This window comes from Carettochelys insculpta, chromosome 1 (genome assembly GCF_033958435.1).
Source record: "Carettochelys insculpta isolate YL-2023 chromosome 1, ASM3395843v1, whole genome shotgun sequence".
Classification (NCBI taxonomy): domain Eukaryota; kingdom Metazoa; phylum Chordata; order Testudines; family Carettochelyidae; genus Carettochelys; species Carettochelys insculpta.
In genome coordinates, this window is record NC_134137.1 from 201428734 (window position 1) to 201449137 (window position 20404).

Genomic DNA, 20404 nt, shown 5'->3' on the forward strand with positions numbered 1-20404 from the left:
ACCAGTAATCTTTGTTGGTCTATGTAAGCTTGTTGCCTTGTTATTTAGTGGCTATTGATTTTTCTTGATTACCAGTTAAATCTAATTTAAAGAGTTGGAGGAACTGTAGTGTCCTTGTCCCAGATTCAGGCACAACAGACTCAAGGTCATTAACTTTAATATATTGTTGGGAACCTCAGCATGCACAGTGGAGATGCTCACATTGAAGGCAAAGCAAAGTTTTAACCACTTTTATTAGTGCAGTTAGTAGAGACAGAAAAGCACTAAACCACACAGAGACAGCACAATTACAGAATTAAGGAGGTGGAATCTTGTAACATGCCTCATATATTTGCCCCATGTATTTGCACTCTTCCTGGGGCATTGGGTTGGTAAGTGACCAAGGTCCAGCCCTGTTCCTGGCATGCCCAATGTGTCCCTTCATCCAGAACTGCCTCTTGCATAGGGGCTGTAATGGACATTAGTTCAAATCCTTAGCCTCCTTTGTCCATAACTAGCTTCCTCACTTGAATAATGTTTGGGGGATGTTTATCGTATGGGATAGTGTATTTATTATTTGAACCGATTATCATATATATCAGTTGTTGCCAAGAGAATCTCACAGTTAAGCACTTGCCAAAATTTTATCCTAGAGATACCCAAACCTAATATCCACAGGTGTAGAAACTAGCACTGTAGAGGATGCTGCCCACAGCCTGGCTTGAAGTGATTTCCCTCATACACACGGCAGGGTTTATTGTTTGATTCAGTGGCTCTCAGCACCTTTTCTATATAAATAGTTCCAGTACACCTGCTGGTACCAGTTCAGTGTTCTTGTGATGATGTGGCATAAGTCTCTGTTTTAAACATCTTTCCTAGTTCCCCAAAACTCTTGTTGATGATTGGGGCATTTGTGACCAATGGGACATTCACTGATCTCAAAGCTTTATGCTGCTACTTCGAAGGTGCTGCTTTCAAAACACAAACTGGCCATATAGAGGCAGGTGCTTCAGAATAAACCTCAGACTTCCAAATTCCCTTATTCCCAATTTGCTTTGGGAATGAGGGAATTTCGAACTCAGGGGTTTATTTCAAAGCACCCGTGTCTACATGGCCAGTTTGCATTTCAAAAGCAGCACTTTCGAAGCGCGGCTGGCTGCCATTATGCTAATGAGATGCCAAATATTCATATCAGCACCTCATTGACCAGTTCTGAGCCATCTCACTTACATGCCCCTTCCAAAAGGGAGGAGCATGTGTAGACATGGCCCAGGAGAAGGCGTGCAACAGGCTTCCTTGAGAGATTTCATGGTCTAGGCCACATCAGCTCTCACAACCCCTTACAAGCAATCTGCAGAGAACATTCTAGAAAGCAGAAATATCGATTTCTTTCCAAAATCCACAATATTCCTCTCATAAATGAATTTCCCCAGCTTTTTCATACAGGCATGGAGCATGTGACTGTTTTCTGCCAGAGTAAATTCCCCAAAAGTAGCAGTACGGAATATCAGAATATCTACAACATAGGCAATTCCCTTAAGCTTTAAGCTTTTATGGGGAATTGAAGAACCAGAAAAACCAGACTCAAGATCTGCATGATAGAGGTAAAATTAATGAAGAATGGAAGCATAAAATGATTGTAATGGTTATGCAGGAATTTCAATCAAAAGTGATATAAGCATGGTCGAGCTTTCTCCCTTGTTCATCTCAGAATTCTCACTAATGATATATATTAAGACTTCATAGAATGCAAGTGCGCTGATCTTTGAAGGATTTAGTTATAATCCCAGGAAGAATAGACAAAATATTTGGGAACTAATTTACTTGGTTTGTTAACATTGTGCAAATCCTTCTTATATCCTCCTTATTCTTATCCACACTGACTAAGCAATCTTGACAGGATTTTTAGATATCCAGATGGTGATGAGTGTTAACATCCTTAGGGGCTGGTCCAGCAAACATTGATTACTAAACAGGTGCTGCAACAAACTGTCTCATGGAAATGAAAAGCACTACTCATGGTAGTCAAGATTACAATGATTGCTGGATTTTACACTAAAATGATAGGCGTACAGTTACAGTATGACCTCACTATATGCAGAAGTCCAGAGAAAAGTACTGAATGTGATGAAAAACAAAGAAGGCATTTCATATGAGAGAGGATTAAAATGATTATATCTACTCAGTTTAGAGGGAGGATGAATTAAAAGTGACAGGCTAAAGCGATCTACTTTTCCTAAATATGGGGTATGTTTACATAATATGCCCTACCATTCCCTCTCCACTCTTCCTCCAGAAAAACCCACTGAGGCAGCAAGTCTCCGATCCTAGTCTAGCAGTTTGGGGCAGTGGAGTCCACAATGTAGTGTTAGAAATAGCAGTGTAAATGTAAGGGACCTGGTAAGTGGGGAGGATTTCAGAGCCTAGGTTCCAGCCCAGATGCCGACACCGCTATTTTTAGCACCACAGTGTGAGCCCAATTTAGATGGTCCAGGCTCTGACACTTACAACTATGGGGCTTATTGTTTGTTTGCTTTTTTTTTTCTTGGTGCATAAACACATCCAACGAGTGTGTTCAACTAGAGGTATGTTTGAGAGTATGTCTAAGTAATTTAGTGTTTAAGGTAAATTAGAAATGCTGTAATAGCCCCAAACCAAGCATTAAAACACCAGTAATCTGACATCAGGTTCAAGTGGGTAAGGAACCAAGAAATCAACTATCTTGTTTTGGAAATAGTTTTCCATTTTTAAAAACCCCAGTTCGGGAAAGGAGTAAGGTAACAGAAATGCAGTTCCAATGTGACCTCCGTTTATGAAGAAGACAAGAAAATGGTAACAAAATAATTAAATGCAATGAAGCCTTTCAGAGAGAGGAACAAAATGATTGCATAGGTCTCATTGATTTCAAGGGAACTTAAACATGCTTACCTTTTTTTTTTTTCTTTCCCCTTATTCATGCTCTTGGTCTGCCCGTACATTGCCACAGTAGTCATATTTTCTGATTGTTATTTTGAATGTGTTTCACTTCATCCTTACTCACTGAAAAACTCCTGTTTCATATTGCAACACCTACATTCTTAGTGGAACCTCACACTCACCCTTTCAGTGTTTGTGGAGTGTGGCAGGGGAGGGGCTGGGCTGGCTGAGTGAAAGTAACAGTTCTTTATGGTTGGGGAAAGATGAAAACTGCTACAGAAAGACATAAAGGATTGCTGACTCATTCCCTGGGAATGCAGGGTTTGAAGGGGACACTGCTCTGGGTGGGGAGCCTTAAGTTTATACAGACCAAAGCCTAGGCAAAAATCCAGCCTCACTCCCCCTTTTTAGGTGGCAAAATACTAGGTTTGGTCAACACCTGCTATGGACATCCCTTAGTCATCCCTTTTTAACTGGGGCTGGGGAGCAGTTTTTCCCTTACCACCATATTGGTTTGGGTGAAGCTTTGTTTTTGTTTTTATTTCTTTTGCCTTCCCCACAGAAGGTTTCAGGAAGGTCTCTGATCATGCATGTTACCATGTATGGTAGGCCATATGTCGTAACTCATGAGAAGGGTGGATGTTTGTGGCTGGATAGATGGCTTGGAAAAGGACTTTAAAAGAGGTATTCCATAAAGGAAAAAGTGTGTGTGTGGTGGGGGGGGGCGGCAGTTAGGGAGTCCTTTGATTGGTACAGTGGGAAGCCAACCCCAACCCCCTACTTATAGACTTCCTTAACCCATTCTACCAGGCAGGGGTGGGTGGTAAGGTCTTGACAATCAATTTGCTGGCAGGACTGGGACAGAAAAGAGGGGAACAGATGAAAGCCACCTGAGTAATTATGAAATAAACATGGGGTTACCTGCCCTGTACGCTTATTTGCTGGGTAGTCCTAGACATCAAATAATAACGCTGCTTCCTAATTAAACCCATGTCAATGTCTCTTATCCTTCTTATGGTATGGCTAGACAACAGCCTTAATGGGCTTGTCTACACTTGCCCCCAACTTCAAAGGGGGTATGTTACTCAGGGCAACAGGAGATTAGTAGTGAAGTGCTGTGGTGAATACACAGCGCTTCATTAGGTTAATTCTCCCCTGCGGCAACTTTGAAGTATCAAACTTCAAAGTGCTGGCATGCGTGTGGGCATGGGCACTTTGAAGTGCCTGCACTACTTCGAAATGCCTTTACTCCTCAGAAGTTGCCACGGGAGAGAATTAGCTTAAGGAAGTATTCCCGCAGCACTTCATTAATAATCTCCCATCGCCCTGATTAACATGCCCCCTTAGAAGTTGGGGGCAAGTGTAGACCCAGCCAGTGTCTGCACAGCTGTTCCTTTTTAAGTTTGCAGGAAAGAACTACAGTATTTCTTGATGTTTACATCAACTTTTGGCTGATTTGGCTGGAAAACTATTCTTCATTTACACCAAGAAATTAGATTCTCTCTGGATGTCAATTAAAGAAAGCCCTACAAACTTTTTACGAGTTCTAAATTCAAATTATATAAAAATCTAAGTCCACTTAGCAGTTGTTTATGATTATCACAGAGTTCAGGCTTTTCTGTATTAATTGGTAATATGCAGACTACTTTAATTTATTCATGATTAGTAACCTTGGATTCTTGCTGTGATTTGCAGTGCTAATAGGCAACTTTGGAAGTTTATCTGCAAAGCACAATTAGTAAAAGCAGCACTTAGCTTAGAACATGGAATTTCTTCATCTGTTATCTAATACTTTATCATATTGTTGCTATTTTGTTGCAAATACTTCTGGCTTGATTTCAAAAGATCTTTTCATACAGCCATATTAACTGAATCTACTCTGCACATAACAAACCATGAGTCGTCTTTTGAATGATTTATGGGGTAACTATTGAATGCAAAGTTTGGAGTCCAGACAGATGTTTTAAATCTTGGAAGAGCAGCTTGAGCTGTGATAGAATGATGTTAGAAGTGTAGTATTCCTTGAACCATCTGTGGGTGTGTTTATGTGATAAACTGTTGGAACAGGTTCCCCAAAATGTGGGAGTGCCCCTTAGGGGGTGTGGGTGAACATTTGGGAGAGTGTAGTGAGGCCCAGGCCAGCCCCAATTGGGGGATAAGGATGGCAAGGTGGAAAAGAGGGAGGCGGCACCACCCCTATCCGTCCATCCATTCCCAGCTCTACCTTAGCCCCACTTCTGCTGGGGCCCTGCCTTCTGTCTACACACTTAGCTTCAGCTCCAACCACAGCACATCTGCAGCTCTGCATTTGTCCCCAGCCTGAGCCCCTGGCCCCAGCCTTAGTCCACTCTCCTATATCTGTGTTTTTCCAGTGCTAAACATACACCCCCTCTCCCAACCCCAGAAAGGATGAGAAAAGTTTGGGGACCATGGTGTTAGAATGTAAGTTATATGACATGAGTTTTACCTCAAGTATTTGCTATCATTCACTCGGACGAATTGTTCTTAGCCTCACATCAGTGAATTGTGATTCAACCATTAATGTAGTGCAAATAATCATAAATAGTTGTCAGAAGCTGGGTCTATACTAGCAGGTTCTTTCGGAAGATCCCACAGAGAGTCTACACACAAAAAGGGTGCATCTCCACTACATTTCCCTTTCCAAAGGGGAATGCAAATGAGCTAGATTGAAAATGTAAATGAGGTGCAGATTTACATACCTTGTGCCTCATTTGAATATTCTTGCACAATCTTGCTTCCGAAAGAGACTGCTTTCAAAACAAAAACAGCTGGTAGATGGGGTTCCTTTGAAAACAAACCCCATTTTCAAAAGAACTCTTCTTCCTATTTTGTTTCTGGAAGAAGGGTTCTTTTGAAAACGGGATTTGTTTTCGAAGGAACCCCATCTATATGGTCCTTTTTGTTTTGAAAGCATTCTCTTTCAGAAGCAAGCTCACACGGGAATATGCAAATGATGTGTGAGATAGGTAAATCCACCCCAATTTGCATTTCTGAACTCACTCATTTGCATTCCCCTTTTGAAAGGGGAACGTAGTGTAGATACAGAAATTAAATCAAAAGAACACAGTGCTCCTTTTGAAAGCGCTCTTCCACTCCCATTTCAAAAGCTTCTTTCAAAAGAAAACCTGTGTAGCTGCTTTGTAGGACCCTTCTTTCAAAAGAGCAGTCCTCATAGCACCAGATTTTTTTTGATTCGTGGCCCATTCTTTTGAAAGAGCGAGGGCTGTGTCGATGCTCTGTTTCGAAACAGCAGATCTCTGTTCTGATCCATTTTTTTTTGGTGTGTGGATGCACTCTTTCGAAAAAATCTCTTTTGGAAGAGATCTTCCAGAAGGGCTTCTTTTCAATGGCCTCTGTAGTGTAGACATCGCCAGAGTGAAGAACACTGTGGCCATCTACACAGCAGCGTTATTTTGGAATAAGTTATTCCAGAAGAGATTTTCCTGAATAGGTTATTATAGCTGATGAAATAGCGCATCTACATACAAAAATGAATATTGAAATAGCACTCAACTGTTTTGAACTAGAACATCCACACTGATTGGATGCTGAATCGCATTTAAGGCACCCTGCGTAAGGCTGGAGACCCCCTATTTAGAAATAGCCCCTATTCCAAAATATCTGTACAATGATGTTTACAGAACTTGAAATAAGCCATCAAAATAAGCCAAAATTATTTCTAAATAGTGGTTTTACTCTGTAGATGCTTGCAAAGTTATTTCTCAATAGTGGCTGTTGTGCCAAAATAACTTTGCTGTGTACACATACCTTCTGTGTCCTGGTCCACAATAACCACATTGCCATATTCAATATTGTGTCAGCTAATGCAAGTATTCCCAAATATATAAAATTATGTAGGGTACCCTATGTGGTTTTTCTTTTCTCTAAATAGGCAGTGTTGGAAGTACATGTTTATCTGATATGATGGAGTATTAAAGATGTGTCCTCAAGTTGGACATATTCCCCTCTCGCAAAAGGCGTGGTGGGAAGGAGAATCCCTTTGCTTGGGACTTCATCCAGCATTAAACTATATAGGCAACTATTGCTTGTCAATGCAAGATTATGATAATTCTCTCTTGGCTCTCTAACAAATTGTATAAACACTATTTATTAAGATGTAGCAAGCCCCATTGAGGTAGATCTTGCCAAGCAGTCACTTGATGGCTATTTGTGGTCCTTTGGGTTTTTCATCTAATTTAAATGAAGATTTCTACTTCTGTAAGATATTGTTGTAGAGAAGCTGCTTGAAAATGCATTTTTTGAAAGTGGTGATTCACATTCCAGCAGAAACACTTCTAAGTTCCTGCTCTTGGGAATGTGACCTCTCAGTAAATTAGTAAATGAGAATTAATGAAGAGAGTAAGATTAAAATTGTACTTATCCATCTGTTACCCATTCGTAACAAAACTGATTTCCAACCTATACCCTCACATACTGAATCAGAATGGTCATTTCCATATAAAGACCATTAAATAACTATGGATATTAATATGAAGGATAGAAAAAGAACTATTATATATTTAGGCCTTTATATTTAAATATCCTCATTTAAGAAGGGTGCTGAAGCACACACACCACTTAAACCACATGCTTAATACCCATTTAAGTCAATGTTACTTAAGCATATGCTTAAAGTTAAGCACATGCTTATGTGATTTCCTGCATAAGGATGAATTTAAACATGTGTTTCAGTGCTTTCTTGACTTGGGATCTCAATGAGCTGTTGCTTTGGACAGTAAACCTGTGTCAGATTAAATAAGACTGCAGCACACAATCAGAAGGTTAATTCCTACAGCTAATACACAAACACTTTCTTATATTTTCTCATAAAGAGCACAAATTATTTAAGTTCAATTCAATAGGAGTGGTATTTTCTATGTGCTAATCCCAGTCCTGAATTTCCATAGTTCCTTTCTATGGGGCTGTGGAGAAGTGGGACAGAATGGGTCAGAGTACCAAATAGCCAGGTATCATCATTGCTCTCCCCATCAGCCTGACTGGAAGCAGCAGCAGCAGACGGGGTTAACTTGAGTGAGGAGTGAGTCTGGCCCTAATCCCTGCCCAGATCCCAGCTCCTACTCCCCAGGATAAGACCAGTATCCACCTCATTAGCTTACTCTGGGATAAGACCGACTTGTTAACACCTCTTGCCCCCACAAACAGTGTCAGGCTACGTCTACACGTGAAGCCAACATCGAAATAGCTTATTTCGATGTAGCAATATCGAAATAGGCTATTTCGATGAATAACGTCTACACGTCCTCCAGGGCTGGCAACGTCGATGTTCAACTTCGACGTTGCGCGGCACCACATCGAAATAGGCGCTGCGAGGGTACGTCTACACGCCAAAGTAGCACACATCGAAATAAGGGTGCCAGGCACAGCTGCAGACAGGGTCACAGGGTGGACTCAACAGCAAGCCGCTCCCTTAAAGGGCCCCTCCCAGACACAGTTGCACTAAACAACACAAGATACACAGAGCTGACAACTGGTTGCAGACCCTGTGCCTGCAGCATGGATCCCCAGCTGCCGCAGCAGCAGCCAGAAGCCCTGGGCTAAGGGCTGCTGCCCACGGTGACCATAGAGCCCCGCAGGGGCTGGAGAGAGAGCATCTCTCAACCCCCCAGCTGATGGCCGCCATGGAGGACCCGGCAATTTCGACGTTGCGGGACGCGGATCGTCTACACGGTCCCTACTTCGACGTTGAACGTCGAAGTAGGGCGCTATTCCGATCCCCTCATGAGGTTAGCGACTTTGACGTCTCGCCGCCTAACGTCGAAGTTAACTTCGAAATAGCGCCCGACGCGTGTAGCCGCGACGGGCGCTATTTCAAAGTTAGTGCCGCTACTTCGAAGTAGCGTGCACGTGTAGACACAGCTTCAGTGGGCAGGCAGAAGCCGGAATGCTGACACAACATTGCCCATACCCCCAAAATATTTCCAAAATGATACAGCTGCTACTAAATTAGGTGGAGCTTTTAATGAAGACACTGAAAACAAAACTCACCATAGTAATCAATACTCTATGGCAGCAGCAGTCAGCTCACTTGTACTGCCAGTACAGTCGTAAAATAATTCCATTGCTCTGCATGGGATTGTATTCTTTTACATGCAATTCGACAAAGTACTTAAGCAGATGTTTAAATCCATCACTTTTCAGGAAAGCAGTATAGGTGATGTTCTTAAATCTCAGTAAAGTCAGTATGGTACAAAATTAAGAATTCCACTGATATTTTGAAACGTGGTTTGCTGAACTGGGGCTGTGCTGGTCAGTTCACAATGGGACTTAAGCACCTTATTGCTACTTTTGAATAGGGCTGCTACACAAAAATGTATTTTCGAAATAGCGCTTAGCTATTTTGGAATACATACTCTGCACACGTAGCACTTATTTTGAATTAACTGTTTCAAAATAGGTATTGTCTAGTAATGTTGAAATTACTTAGCAGTGTGGACATAGCCTAATAATGCCATGTTATCCTAGTCTCTTTTACTCTGTTCTGATTTCTCAGCTCTTTTAAGATATTTTTCTCTTGCAATGTTTGTTAAAATATGAAGTAAATACTTATTTCTGATAATTTTGCTGATGATGACTTCTCGTTTCCAAGAAGCATGACAATTGTTACGCTACCAATTTCTTGCACTGTCATGATTTTAACATTTGTTGCATTTTTTGGCCTCTCTTGCAAATCTTATCTATAAAATCAAATTCAGATTAACACATGCCTATTAAAGATGGTTATTCTTGATTCATGAAACTCTCTCTGACCACAGTAATATCCACATGGAATTTATGTATGTTGTCCAAAGTAATCTGAACATCCAGCTGTTTCCCCAAACTTGAGTTTCTGGCAGAATTGTTTTGTCATAACCCACCTGAATGTCCAAATGCCCTCCTTACATTTCTTTCGTGTTTTTCATTTCTTCACCTGATGACCTTCGCTTCTCTTCTCTCCCCCCCGCCGGCTCACAAGTACCCTGAAAGCCTTTTTTATTCTCACAGTGGTTTACCATCTTTTCCATGGGTACCTTTAGGAAATGATCCTGGGCCAATTAGCCATTGGAAAAGACAAACCCATTGGGCTTTTTTATAATTAGTGTCCCATAAGCAGCTATGATCATTGTTTTGAGCTTGAGGGTGCTATACCAATTACTATGGGTACACTTAATGACTCTGACTACCCTTTGCAAAGTAATATTATAGGTGCATTTTTCAATAAGTACTTCCCATTCTGGAGTGGTATCTTACTTGAACACACAAATTGACTGACATGATGGTGCACTTCCAAAATAAGCAAGAGATACCGAATATACCTGCAATGCCAATAATTCATGCACCTGATGGATATTCCTAGGTAGCTGATGTATGGTGCATCCTATTGCTCAACCATTTCTGATATCTGAGTGTTTAATATACTACAGTATGTTTCATGTAACTCATACAATTTGTTCATTTGGATCCATTAGGCCAGAACCAGTATTGTGGACAAAGGATGGCGGAGAACTACCAGATCCAGAGAGAATGGTTGTCAATGGTAGGGACCTAAGAATTAGTTTCCTAAACAAAACGGACAATGGTACATATCGATGTGAAGCAACAAATCCTATTGGCCAAAACAGCACAGAGTATGTCCTGATTGTACATGGTGAGTACATTTTTTAAATACTATAAGAAAGAGTACCTTGATTGATATGAGACATTTTTATGGTTTCAGTCAGCTATAAGAGGTGGATAACATAATATGAGAGAATTACAAGAAAAAAACAGAACTATAATTATTCTTTTCAGAGTGTCATCTAATAGTAAGCAAGAGGCCGACTGCCTTTCATTAGTGTTAGACGGGTAGCCATGTCAGTTTGGAGTTTCACAAATAACAAGCAGTCTTGTAGCACCTTAAAGACTAAAAAATGACCTTTCATGGATAAGTCTCACTTCTTCAGATTATAATCTATGATTATAATTTATAATTTGTTAGTCTTTAAGGTGCTACAGGACTGCTTGTTGTTTTTGTTAGTGTAGTCTTACTAATGTTTGTTCAATGTTTATCTGTCAAATACATGTGAAGAACTCCTTGCTAATTAAGCGAAGAGCAAAAATGTTTTTGAGAGAATACAAGGAACTGTTTTATAAATAATTGCATCCATAAAATATGGTGTTTAGCTATAAGTGGGTAGGCCAAGTATAAACAAAAACCAATAAGTACAAGGGAGTTCCTGTTTATTTTGTATACCATTCAAGACAGAATACAAATGATTTCTCTTATAAATTATAATCTGATGTTAAGCACTCTCAACTCCCAATGTAAAATTAAGGTCTTGTTATGCCCCAGAGATTCAGGCCTATTTAAAATCAGCTTCAAAATTGTCTAGTATCATAAGTTCATTATAATTATTATAATGCTGGGGATGTGGTTCTCACTTAATTATAATTGTTTTGTTTTGCCTGACTTGTCTTTATGCTTCATGTCAAAAGAATAAAGGCCTTAATATTAAGTGTGAAATAGCTTGATTCAACAAACGTACAGCAGAACCCATTAGAAGAGTCAGCATTTGGCAGCTGTTATCACACCAAAACCACAGATCTACCATTAATGTCTGTTATTTCAGACACCACTGTGGTAACTGCTGGAAAATGACTCCTACAGTCTGGATGTGAACCCAGATCACAGAGGTCAGATGAGTTTATTAACTCCATTGGAACACCTGTTGCAATCCCTTTTTTCCCTAGCTTTTCTGCATGGCCAGTTTTTTCAGAATCACTGCAGAATAAAAGAACACATTTTTGAGTCTCAGACAGTAAAAACATCATTGAAAAGAGAAATATGAAGTCCATCTCTTCCTCATAAGTACTTCAAGTGGAACAAATATATTGTTGCCCTGGTGTTTGCAAGCTAGCCAACAGCATGATTCACTTCAAGTGTTACATTGCCTTGAGGTAGTTTGGCAGTTAACCCATTTATAAAAAATACTTCTTTATGCATTTTATAGTTAGTTATTTTTCTGGCTCTTTTGCTAAACTGTCATTGATCAAAACGCCTCATGGATTAATGTGATTATTGCTTCTGATGTTCATCTTTAGTTTCCTTAGGGTTAGGGGAAGAAAAGTAATAATGGGCTCTCTAGATCAGTGGGTGCTCCACTGCTGACTGTTACTTTATTAAGAAAAGAGCAAAACCAACCCCACATCAAACCACTCCTCATGTGGATTTCCCTTTTATATCCCACATGTAATGGTATATTGGTTGTTGACTTGATACACAGAATGCTAATGTCTGTGTTCGATGGAGTGACAGTTTTCCAGAATCCAACAACTGCTGGAATCTCAGTGGTCTGTGTAATTTGTCAGAGGTATTTAAGTGATCATTTGTGAGAAAATGACCCTTTTACCTCTCTTACATTATGCTTTCTTTAACATTAGTTGTGACCATTTAATATACCACTTGGAAGAATATTTCATGATTAGCTGCCTTGTGTCTTTCACTTATACTTGCCTGCACATATTGATCTGATTACTGTGCTACAACTTGATGGCAGTGTCTAAGATCATTTGTTATCAAGATGTCGGTCTGCTATGTGTGACAGCATATTATGAATCTTATCTCATTTTACATTGTTGACAGTAGAGTCTGGTATGGATACAGGAGCTTTCCCTGACTGCATTCATGCAAATCTAGTGTTAGAACTACAGAAAGTAATTTAGCTTCCTAGAGCTGTGTAACATTGAAAGTTATATGACAGAGGATGCAGTGATGCTTGCTATTAATAACCTGTTCTGTACTGGAGATATAAAGCTTCTGCTGTGAAGAAGAGGTGGGGATTAATTATTTTATCAGGTATTGTGTAATTAGTTTATGCAGATCAACTTGGGCAGCCACTTGTCTCTTCTTTTGATCATTGCCTTTCACTGGTCAGCTTATCCAGATCTAATGAAATGGGAACCTCCCAAAAGTAGGCATTTTTATCATTCTTCCTTTCTCTTTTGTTTGTAAACTGATTAAAAGAATAGTAACAGAGAGGAAGCCGTGCTAGTCTGTACACTATCAAAACAAAAAGCAGTCAAGTAGCACTTTAAAGACTAGCAAAATAGCTTATTAGGTGAGCACTCACCTTGATTATCTTTTTCTGATTTGTCCTCCTTGCTTACTGTTTTTGGTTCTCTGTGTCTTAAATATGGAGTCTGTTCTGGTCTGGCTCTGGTCTGAAGAAGTGGATCTGTCCTACGAAAGCTCACCTAATAAACTATTTTGCTAGTCTTTAAAGTGCTACTTGACTGCTTTTTGTTTTGATTAAAAGGAGTGGTGGTATCTGTCACATTTTCATTTTGAGTAGTGGACATGTTTTCCACTGAACTGTATACTTCTAACTAGATTTGTAGCACACTCTCGTTGCTCTTCATACCTTCTCCTTTAGCAAATTTGGTGACATCAAGATATTAGTCCCATCCCTTTTGTAACAGGACTTCCTTAATCTATCTCAACCCACATATCTTGCAGAGACTCTAGTGTGTGTCCAGCATCCTTTCCAGTTTATTTATAAGTGAGTCCACCACTCTGACAGCATACAGAACTCCTTTCCCAAGCAGGGGACAGAAGTCCTCTCTCTCTTTATTGCCTACTTTTGTTCCTTAGGTCTTCCTTTCCAGGCCTCCTTGCAGGCTCTGGCTATTGGCTTAAGTATCCTTTCTACCTTGCCCCACCCACAAAACCAGCACAGCCTTACATAGGTAGTGCCAGTCTGCTTTTGCCTCACTGGAACTTCTATGAAGACTGCTGACACCAGGTTTTTCTTTTACCTAGCACAAGGTCGTATTTTTGTTGTGGCATTTTGACCTACTCATCTTTAATTTCTTATGTATCCAGTGCCAAATTTAGTAGGGGATGGGCCACAGTCATGTGAGAATGGAGTTGTCATAAGGAAGACCTCCCAGATAATTCCCCATATTGTCCTGTCAGGGAGGCAACATTTGAGAAAAGGGGAGTCCAGGAAACCCACCAGAAATCATGCAGACACCCTGTACAGCTTCCACTCTGCTGTGGTATTAGCAGTGTCTCATTGGCAGTGTGACTTCATTGTAGCCAAGCTACTACTGACTTTGTTATAGCAGCCTGTGGTACTGCAGGATGAGATTTGTGGTTATCTGTAAAAGACAATACAACTCCTTGGGTAGTATTAACTCTTCTAAGTAAGCATTGTGGGGCTGGAGAAGAGTGGGCAGCCCTCAGCCTTTTCACTTTTCCCTTCACTGTCCCAGTCTATGCACCCTTCTTGGACGGTAGGAAGAGGATGCCACCAGATGAAAATGGAGCAATGAGGCCATTGAGGCTCTCTTTTGTGTTTGGAAGGTCGCCTCCATGCACAGAATAGTGGGAAGGGAGTGTGATCTTGCTAACAAAAGCCTTGGTATTAAATTTTTGCCCATATAAGATATTTTTCCCCATTTGTGGTTTTTTCTTTGTAATAGAATTTGCCTTTCTGTTCTTTCATCAAGTTTATTATACTTGCTCATTCTCCCTATATTCTTTTTTCTTTAACCTGCTTCTCAGTGGGACCCTATCCACTAATTCCTTCAATTTTCCAAAGTTATCTTCATAACTCAGAAGAGTTTTAGGCAGCTGAGTTCAGAAGTTTGCCCAAAAAAGAAAATGTGTAGTTTATCATAAGTAGGTAAAGCAAATGGTTTATATGTATTAATTATATAAACAAAGCAAGGCATTGTAATGCCTGTATTTGGGACAACCTAAAAATAAAATTATATAGAAGGTTGATCACTTCTTTCCATTGCTGGTGAAGATGAGATAGTAGTGCTCTGGTGTAATTTAAATAAATATAGCTATATGTAGATTAATGACAATTTGTTACAGCTTGTATCTACTAATGTAATTTTTGTTTAATTTTTCCCTCTAAGTTAAGGAATCTGGTTTTAGAATTTAGAGAAAAAGTGAACATGTTTAATGATGGAATGAAGTTTTGCTGATTTGCTGAAGAAATATGGCTGCTACTTTATTTTCTCTTTTATTATTAGTGGCCATGTCCAGAAAACACTCAGACTGGAAGGTGTATGTGAAATGAAAGTTTATAGATGGTAATGTAGAGGAACGATAGATTTTTCACTCAAACCTTGTCTCTGGCAGTAAATCTAATACATGTAGCTGTTGTCATTTCTGCATTCTAACATATTATTTTGGTGTGTTACAAGTACACATTCTGGGAAGATGTATTATATCCCATCCATGGTGATGGACTTCAGGCAGCAGAATTTGTACTTTCTCTCTCCTTGACTTTGTTTAGAATTTTGGTCATCTCTGACTAAATATTTGTTATTAATTACCAGTATACCGAACAAACTACCAACATCATGACATTCAACTCAAAAACATATTTTCTACGTGACAAGCTTCGGTAAAAAAGCAAAAAACTCCATAATATAATATTGGGGATGACAGAAGTTCAAATCAGTGACAGAGTAGTTGTAGGAGTAAGAAAATGGCAATGATTCTATGAGGTCTAAACTTGGTGTTCTAGCTTACTGACAAACAGGTATCAAGGTATACTATTGAGGCTATGTCTACACTAGCCCCAAACTTCGAAATGGCCATGTAAATGACCATTTCAAAGTTTACTAATGAAGTGCTGAAATACATATTCAGCGCCTCATTAGCATGCGGGCGGCCGCAGCACTTCGAAATTGATGCGGCTCGCTCTGACAGGGCTCCTTTTCGAAAGGACCCTGCCTACTTCAAAGTCCCCTTATTCCCATCTGCTCACAGGAATAAGGGGACTTCGAAGTAGGCGGGGTCCTTTCGAAAAGGAGCCCCGTTGGGACGAGCCACGCGGCGGTGAGCCACATCAATTTCGAAGTGCCGCAGCCGCCCGCATGCTAACGAGGCACTGAATATGTATTTCAGCACTTCATTACTAAACTTTGAAATGGCCATTTACATTTACATGGCCATTTCGAAGTTTGGAGCTAGTGTAGACATAGCCTAGGAATGGAAATGTGATCAGAATAAGGCAACAAACTTTCCACTACTCTGTGTAGCTGCAGCCTGAAACTGGTCTGTTGTGGGTTACTTGTTTCTGTTCCACCAGGGAGCCTGCTACCAGAAACCAAAGACTGACTGTCCAGAAAGTATGGCATCTTTTCATTTTTGAGCATTTACTCTATACCACACTCAGCACCATGATCTCTAAACACATCTTTTATATCTGAAAAGCTGAAATGAAGCTCTACTAGGTCAGTCAGTCTGGTGAAAATTCATCCTCTGTAAACATATCCACACCAGAATTTCTACCCGACCAATGCCTTGAAGTAATTTACAAATTACCATGGTTTCTTACTTATGTGGCAGGGTGGGGCCAGGAGAGGGGAGGCAGGAGTAAAAACAGAGTGGAGACAGAGCTGACAATCAAAGTGGGAGCAGATGAGGAGTAGGCTCGCCTAAATGAATTAGGGCCAGCTGCTCCTACTCTGGGCTACCTTTATAAGCCCTTCTCCATGCAGGGCAAGGGGAAGGTGGTTAAGGAGAGTTTAGGAGGTTAGTGAGGAGAAGTAAGGAGACCCAGAAGAACACCAGGGACCACAAAAGAGGAGAGTAGCCTCAGTAACCCAATGGCCTGGGCTGCCCCAACCCAGGGGAGCCTGGAGCTCCACCAGAGACTTTGAGTAACTGGTTAGCCAGACGAGCCAAATAAAGGAGGGGACTTGCTGCCATGGCTATCACTAGAGGAAGGAGGTAGCAGGGAGAAGCGTCTGGGGGAAGTGGCCCAAGGAGAGGAGCTGAAGTGGCCAGGGTGAAGGGAGTCAGTCGTCACTGGTAGTGGCCATCCAGGGCCCCTGGGCCAGAACCCAGAATGAGTGGGTGGGGACCGGGTTCTCCCCCAGACTTACCCCTGCCCCAGCAAGGATAATGGGTTTCAAATGGTGGGGCCAGTGGGCTAAACAGAGGACCTGGGACCTAGGAATGAGACTGACTTTGCCACACTTAATATCACAAGATGGCATGTGATTCATTGTAGCTATAGTATTCAGTGTATCCATGTATTAGATTAATTGAGGCAAGTGGAGTTATTTTGCATCGCATATCTTATGACATTGCAAGTTAATGTGGAAGTTATCTTGAGTCTCTACTCATCATGGATAAAACAGTTCCTCTCATCAGCAAATACAATTTAAGTAGTAGAAACATCTAGTTCAGGTAATTTAGAAGCTTTCTGCTGAGCAGTAAGCTTGGATTAACTTGAGCCTCCAATTTTTTGTGCTTCTTCTGCAGTAGATGACACTTGATTCTAGAAAAAACAATCACATTAATGTGGGAGTCGCATACTCTTGTTAACATTTCAAATTTAACATCTCAATTTCCAACCTCAGTAATCTCCTTTCCCTCTTTTTTCTATCACTGTTGACAATTCTACTTCCATCCATGCCATTTAAATTCACATTCAAGTGGTAACTCTTCTCTCTTTCCTATACAACTTCCTTCTCCTCCAGGCTTTGCCAGCTCCTGTCACACCCCCTGCAAACATTACCCATCTATATCCTTGTTGCTAAAAATTTGGCTCCCACTAGAACTGTCTGGGAAATATTATTGCCATAAATGCAGATACTTTTAACACCAAATCTGAATTGGGAGGAAAAAAAAAGTCAAAACTTCAAAATATTTCACAAGAGGTAAAATTCCATTTGGGAGAACTGAAACAGCTTTTCAGCTTCCACTCACATGCTTTTCAGGCAGTCCTACCTTCCAGGCATCCATTATCTCAGGAGTCAGGCTGCACAGAGAGGCAGCTGTTCAAGAAGTCAGTTCCATAGCTTCCAGGACAGCTGCCTCACAGGGACCGGACTGGCCAAGTAGCTAGGGTGCCTCAGAATGCAGCTGCTCCAGAGGTCAGGGTGCCCAACCTGGGAGAAAACTATGGTAACTGGCACACCTGCTTATCTACCTGGCCTGTTTCCATCAAAGGTTTTCTTAGAATTAACATATTACCACAGAATCCTTCCGTTATGTGTGTTGATCATTTTCCTACAAAAAAGTATACGGTACCTTACAAAAATTGTGAACCAGCCGTACTTCACAGAAAGCTATTCCTTGCTTGGGAGGGTGAGGTCAGAATTCAGAATGATCTCAACAGACTGGAGAAATGGTCTGAGGCAAAAAGGATGCCATTCAGTAAGAACAAAGGCAAAGTACTTCACTTACGTTTTGTCTACACTAGCACAATCTGTCGACAGAAGTTTCTGTCTGAAGATATCTTCCAATAAAACTTCTGTCGACAGATTGCAGCCAGACTGCAAAGCAGATCGAAAAAGCAATCTGCTCTGTCTACAGAGAGCAGCCAGACTGCTCAACTGCTTTGTTGACAAAATGGCCAATGGGCAGCATAGCAGACAGGGCTGCCCAGTGTCCTGTCAACAGAGGGCCCCCAGAACATCCAGAATAGGTTTTCTGTCAACAGAAGCATTCTACCTCATGAGGGAGCAGCAGAATTCTGTTCACAGAAGTGCCATGTGCTATTGATTTACTGTCAACAGAACAGCTTGGGAACTGGGGACACTCCATGGGTTTTGTGGACAAAACACCAGTTTTGTCAACAAAGCTCTGTAGTGTACACATAGCCTTAGGGACGAACAATCAATCTCACACTTAAACAGTGGGAACAAAGAGGAAGCCCTGCTGGTCTATACACTATCAAAACAAAAAGCAGTCAAGTAGCACTTTAAAGACTAGCTAGTCTTTAAAGTGCTACTTGACTGCTTTTTGTTTTAAACAAAGGGAAGTGACTTCCTAGGAAGGAGTACTGCAGAAAGGCATCTAGAGTTAATGGTCACCACAAGCTGAGTATGAGTCAACAGTGTGACACTGTTTTAAAAGAAATCAAATATGATGCTGGGATGCAGTAAAAGAAGTGTTGTGAGCAAGGCATGAGAAGTAATTCTTCCACTCTGCTCTGTACTGAAAAGGCCTCAATTTGAGTATTAGCAACGAGGGTCCTGTGGCACCTTATAGACTAACAGAAATGTATGAGCATAAGCTTTCGTGGACAAAGACCCACTTCATCAGATGCAGGGAGTAGAAATTTGCAGAGGCAGGTATAAATAGGCAGGCCAGAGCAAGGCTGGAGATAACGAGATTGACTCAGTCAGGGAGGGTGAGGCCTGCTACCAGCAGTTCATCTGGAGGTGTGAACACCAAGAGACGAGAAACTGCTTTTGTATTTAGTTAGCCATTCGCAGCCTTTGTTTAATCCTGAGCTGAGGGTGTCAACTTTGCAGATGAAATATAGCTCAGCAGTTTCTCTTTGGAGTCTGGTTTTAAATTTTTTTTTTTTGCTGTAGGATAGCTACTTTTAAATCTGTTACTGATTGTCTTGGGAGATTGAAGTGCTCTCCTACAAGCTTTTGAATTTGAGTATTGTGTCCAATTCTGAGCACCACATTTAAGGGAAGACATGGAAAAAATTGAGGGGGTTCAGAGAAGAGCAATTAAAATGATAAAAGACCTAGAAGTTATGACCCATGGAGAGACGATTACAAGAACTGGGTTTGTTTAGTTTGGAAAAGAGGAGGTGGAGAGGGGACATGATAGCAGTTTTCAAGTACCTAAAGTGTATTACAAGGAGGAGGGAGAAAAATCATTCTCCTTAGCTTTGATGATAGGACAAGAAGCAATGATCTTAAACAGCCAGGGTGGTTTAGGTTGGACAGTAGGAAAAATGTACCAACTGTCAGGAGTGATTAAGCACTGGAATAAATTGCATAGGGTAGTTCTAGAATCTCGATTATTGGAGATTTTATTAGCAGGTTAGTTAAATATCTAACAAGGATGATATAGGTGGTGCTTGGTCCTGCAGTGAGGGCAGAGAACTGTACTTGATGGCCTCTTGAGGTCCCTTCCAGTTCTAGTATTCTATGATTATAATATTTTCTTCTCTAGTCTCTTTGTTCTGGAGCCCATAAGAGTGAGTCTTCCCACCCCGATCAAGAGATTTGGGTTAGAAGGACTCAGGATAATTCTCTAAAAATACCTTTGTAGACAGCACTTTGAAGTAGTTGTTTGGATGGCAGCAGCAATAAAGCACTGTACTGAGAGCTATTTTTAGAGCACTTGCATGAGCGTTATAACCCAGACCTGGGAGGCTTTCTGCCCATGTTCTTCAAAATGCTGCATAGGCATATGCCAATTCTGATATTGCTCAGACTGCATCATCCATTTCGTCAAAGCCTTTCAGTTCATACAAACCAGAGAGACTGCATACTTGTGCATTTGCCTGTATTTCAGCCCTGGCACACACCCATTCTCTCTTTCATGCCCTGATCCCTGGTCATCTTTCTCAGCTGGACCAATGACATTACTGAAGTGAACTAAGCATCTTCACATTTGTTACCAAAACTCACTCACTTTTGCTCACCTACTGCTCCCTACCCGCATTCTATGTTAAATAATTTAAAATTCTGATCAAGCTGAATACATATACAGCCAAACTGCATTATC

General features: G+C 40.9%; 1 protein-coding gene across 2 annotated transcripts in view; it reads left to right on the forward strand.

Moving 5' to 3' along the window:
* CADM2 (cell adhesion molecule 2) overlaps window positions 1-20404 on the forward strand; it is a 1036826-nt gene that overhangs the window by 935269 nt on the left and 81153 nt on the right. For both annotated transcript variants that reach the window (XM_074997734.1, XM_074997742.1), the window contains one exon: window positions 10383-10561. In XM_074997734.1, the coding sequence (XP_074853835.1) occupies window positions 10383-10561 (179 nt within the window). The remainder of the gene's footprint in view (window positions 1-10382; window positions 10562-20404) is intronic.